The sequence below is a fragment of the Echinops telfairi genome, unplaced genomic scaffold (assembly GCF_000313985.2).
Source record: "Echinops telfairi isolate 266 unplaced genomic scaffold, ASM31398v2 ScPeMD7_22;HRSCAF=79, whole genome shotgun sequence".
Classification (NCBI taxonomy): domain Eukaryota; kingdom Metazoa; phylum Chordata; class Mammalia; order Afrosoricida; family Tenrecidae; genus Echinops; species Echinops telfairi.
Genome location: NW_022103919.1, coordinates 195,185 through 199,545, shown reverse-complemented (window position 1 = coordinate 199,545; position 4,361 = coordinate 195,185). Strand labels below are relative to the sequence as shown.

The 4,361-nt window shown below is 39.1% G+C and overlaps 1 protein-coding gene across 2 annotated transcripts in view; it reads left to right on the top strand.

Moving 5' to 3' along the window:
* MAPKAP1 (MAPK associated protein 1) overlaps window positions 1-4,361 on the top strand; it is a 301,918-nt gene that overhangs the window by 222,830 nt on the left and 74,727 nt on the right. Inside the window, exon 8 of one of the 2 annotated variants that reach the window (XM_004713307.4) lies at window positions 2,107-2,214. The exons of the other annotated variant lie outside the window; for it this stretch is intronic. Within the exon in view, the coding sequence (XP_004713364.1) occupies window positions 2,107-2,214 (108 nt within the window). The remainder of the gene's footprint in view (window positions 1-2,106; window positions 2,215-4,361) is intronic. 2 annotated transcript variants of the gene reach the window in all.

Here is a 4,361-nt window from a genome sequence, read left to right as displayed (position 1 = left end):
GTCCCTGTCTTTGCTGCTTCTGTTTGAAAGAAAGGACTCTGGGTGTTACTCTTACCGGATCATGACAGAGCCTTTGGTGGACATTCCGAGTAGAGAGAGAGAGCCCTGTGGAGACGACGTTTCAGCCGATGTATAAATCCGTGTTTTTCCTACAGATAGTTTTTTTTGGGGGGGCGTTGGGGGGGAATTCACAAAATGGTGTATTATAAACAATTTTTATAAAATTAAATACTTTTTCAATATCACTTTTAATATCTTTATGATATTTCACTACGTGGATATACTATTATTATTGCCTAGTCCCTTGTTGTCAAACCCACACTACACCTGCCTTTGGGCTATCATAGAAATTTAATTATTGTAGCTAAACTTGGTTCCACTGTAAATTCATAGATGTGGATGTTTGTGCTTTTAACATATGGTATTGCCGGGACATACTGTAATACGTCATTGTCTTAGAAAAGGAATCACTTCTCTAGGCTCAGGTGAGAGGGACAAGGAGGGACAAGTGCTCTGTGAGAGGACAAGGAGGATAGAAATGTCTTCCAAGCTAAGTTTGCTCGGCATGATGCTTCTGTGATTATTCTGCCAATGAATGTACAAGCATTCATGCTCGACCAGCACCATGCCTGTTAATCAACACATGTTGTCAATGACAGGTAAAACATGGAAGCTTTTTATAAGAATTATCTGCATTTCCATAGTTTGACTTACTTGATACATGTAAGCTTAGAATCTTAGTATGTACGATGTTAAAACATATTACCTTCTTGACATGAACGCAGTGCATTAGTGCTTGTGAGGAGTGTATAGGTTGTTGAGCACCTTTTGCATAGTTGTGTGTATTTTGGGCATGTATTTTCTTGGCCAACGCTTTCAGAGGTATAAAATATAAAAAGGACAGAGTGTATGTAAGAACTCCACGCCTTGGAAAGAGAAATGGGAAGAATTACTGACTAGTTAGAGAAAAGATCAAGTATACCATAAAGCTGAAATGAAACTACCATGCTGCATAGAGATGAACATAGAACCTGAGGGGGAAGAGGCCTGGAAATGAGTTGAAGTGCCTCAACTGACATAAAAGAAGTACTTAGAGTTGAACAATCAAGTTGACAACAGCTGAAGAAGATGTCTAAAACTACACGTTACACCTGGGAGTTGTGCAAAGCCTGCAGCGCTCTCTCAGATCCCTTACTCCGCTCACTCTCTGGCCAGACACCCCACTCAGAGTCAAAATAATAAGAGCGTTTCTTATACTTGTGCTCTTTTCAGTAACCATTAACAAACCGCAGGAGCAGCCTTTTGAATCTGATCGTTGGACCAGCTAGGTGTTTTCAAAGAAGAGCAAGATTGTCATTTAGGTTTACAAAGAAATACATGAATAAATGTATAAAATGCCCAGTGTTTTTATTAAGCTCTGTCAGAGCAGATGCAAGGTAGCTAGTAGTCCTTGTTTCCCATGATAGTGATTGAACCTGTGTTCCCCCACAAAAATAAAGAAATCAGCAACCGTTGTCGTCTGTCACCATAACCCAGAAATACGAGAGTTACCGTTTTAACCACTGTTTCCTTTTAAGATTTGGGGGTTGGCTATTAGAGTTCTGAACGTGCCTCATTCCTGATAATAAATGATCTATTCATTATTATATAGTACTTTTAATAATAAATAGACTTTTAAGAATGCCTCCTCCGAGGCACATACTTTACTAAGTAAGCAAATTTTCCTCTATCACATCTTATTTTCACAACAATCCTTCAATCGAGGCCTATTTCCACATTACACATTAGGAAACAGCAGTTAGAGCAGGTACGTGACCAGCTCGCACCTGACAAGCAGTGTGACTTAAGGTCAGTTTGGCGTAACAACCACTTGGCTCCGACCTTTAGGAGAGGAGACTTGATATGGGAAACCTTCAGAAAAAATCCACTCTTCCATTTCAAAGAGCTGGGCCAACTTTGGAAAGCTTCAAGGCATATATTCATCAGCATTTTCCTGATTCAGTATCCACTTTTCTCCAGTATGTGGTAGTGGTTTGTTTTGATTTTTTAATGTTAAATTTGCTGTTTCAGATTTCCTCCCCTCCTCCTGCCCCTTTGATCTTCTAGGGCCTCAATACCGCCTGGAGAAGCAGAGTGAGCCCAACATCGCTGTGGACCTGGACAGTACCTTGGAAAGCCAGAGCGCCTGGGAGTTCTGCCTGGTCCGCGAGAACAGTACGTTGGCCTCCTCGCTCCATGCCTACTTGCTCTGTTGCAAATGTGCTTACAAGTTTTGTGTTTGGGAATGCGCACTGGTCTGGCTGGCCTAGGAAGATATGAAGGGATTTTGTTTGCCTGGGCAGACAAAGTATATGCCAAAGTGAAATGATTAATTTCATGCTTCCTGATAAAGAGTGTACATCCTGTTTTGTACTAAGTAATGAATATTTTTCTGTTAAATTCTACCTTCCTAAGCTAGGAGTGGCTCCGGAAACCGTTAGGGAATAGGAGGCCTTTTCTGAGACAACAGAAAATATCTTGCTTCTCAATATCACCGTTTAGACATTAAGAAACCTTAAAGTTATAGAAAATTCTATTTATGTAATTTTATCAGTAGACAAAGTTGTTCCTAGTGCAATGTTGACAACTTCAGTAAAATTTCAGGTATTCTGTTTTCAGAGATTACAAATTGTGAATCTTGCCATCTGCATAGAAACTGCCAAAGGACACACAAAGTTGTTTCTGCTTCCAGGCTTTTACTCAGTTTGCTTCTTCTGTGTGAAACCTTCTTCCCCAGCCCACTGGTGAATTCCTTGTCCCTGGTCTGAGTGTTAGTGTCACATTTCCAGAGAGACCACCTATGACTCTTTGCACCCAGCACCCAAACCAAGCCATTTCTCTCTCTTCACCCATTGTGTTTACTTTTAGTATACTAATATTTTTAATTGCATGGAAGATTATATATTTTTTCTCAATAGTTGTTTGGTGTCTGGTCTCCCCACTAGCTTTGCCAGATCTGTGAAGGCAGAATTCTGCATAACATTGCTGGGCCTTGTAAGGTGCTATTCAGTAGTTTAGCACATATTCTGAACAGACCATCTACTACAGACTAGGTGTTACAGAAGCTCAGAAACAGAGTTTGAATGTGAATAAATGATAAATCTTTTCAGGCCAGGGCCCCTGGCAGCTTCCTTAGACTCCACCAGGAAAGTAAAGTGTACTGTTGGCATTTAGCAGCAAACTCTCAAAGTTAGAAAGTTGATGCCCATGTAGTTGTAATGGATATATACAGAGAATAGTTCACTCTTCCACTGCAGAATACACCTTCCACCGCACAATACATAAGTCACATGTGAACATTTACCAACATTGGCCATATATTAGGCAAAAAAAATAAGCCTTAAATAGCGTAGGATTGAAATTGCATAGTATATATTCTACAATCACAATAAAACAACACTAGAAATCAAGAAAAAGACTGAAAATCCCATATGCTTGGAAATTGAGAATTTGATTTAATGAATAGTGGAATTTCTAAAACATTTTGGGCAGAAGGATCTCGAAAATTATACAGCAAAAAGAAAAAGAAAATTATACAGCAGCAGGTTTGATTGAATTGGGGAACATTTGCACAGCACATCACTATGTCATCAAGTCAGTTTTGACTCATATGTTGACTCATTGTACCTTGTGTGTCAGAGTCGTACAACTGTGCTCCATAGGGTTTTGATATCCCCTCCTCACCAAGATAGGATTTTTAATGGCTGATTTTTGTGAAGTAGATTATCAGACCTTTCTTTTAAGGCACTCAAATTGCTAATCCTATGCTTATCAGTTGAGTACATTTGAGTAACAACTGTTTGCACCTCCTAGAAGACCTCAAATCACTTAAACATATCATATATATTCCAGATAACAAAATGTGTCCATAGTGAAAACAAAGCCTCATCTCCTCTGCCCCTAGATCCCCGCCCAGAGACAATGGTTCTGTATCATTCCAGAGATCTGTGTGTCTCACTCTACTACCATTTAGTTGATTCCAAATCACAGTGACCCACAAATAGACATCTGTTCATATAGAAGCATATTATCTATTTGTGTGGGTACGTATGTGTATGTATTGTGTATATATGTGTGTATGTGTGCTTATGCACAGTTTGTATTTCCCCCCTTTTCAGAAACACAAATGATTTGCAAACTATTTTAAATCACCTTCACAACATATCTTAGGAGATTGTTTCACATTAATCTACATTTTCTTTTTTCTTGAGATTCACTCATTTTAACTGTTTCACAGTACTCTTGTTTGGATATACTGTGCTTTACATTATTTGGGGGTTTTGCTTTGTTTATTTTGTTTTTAACTATGAGGCCCTCATTTT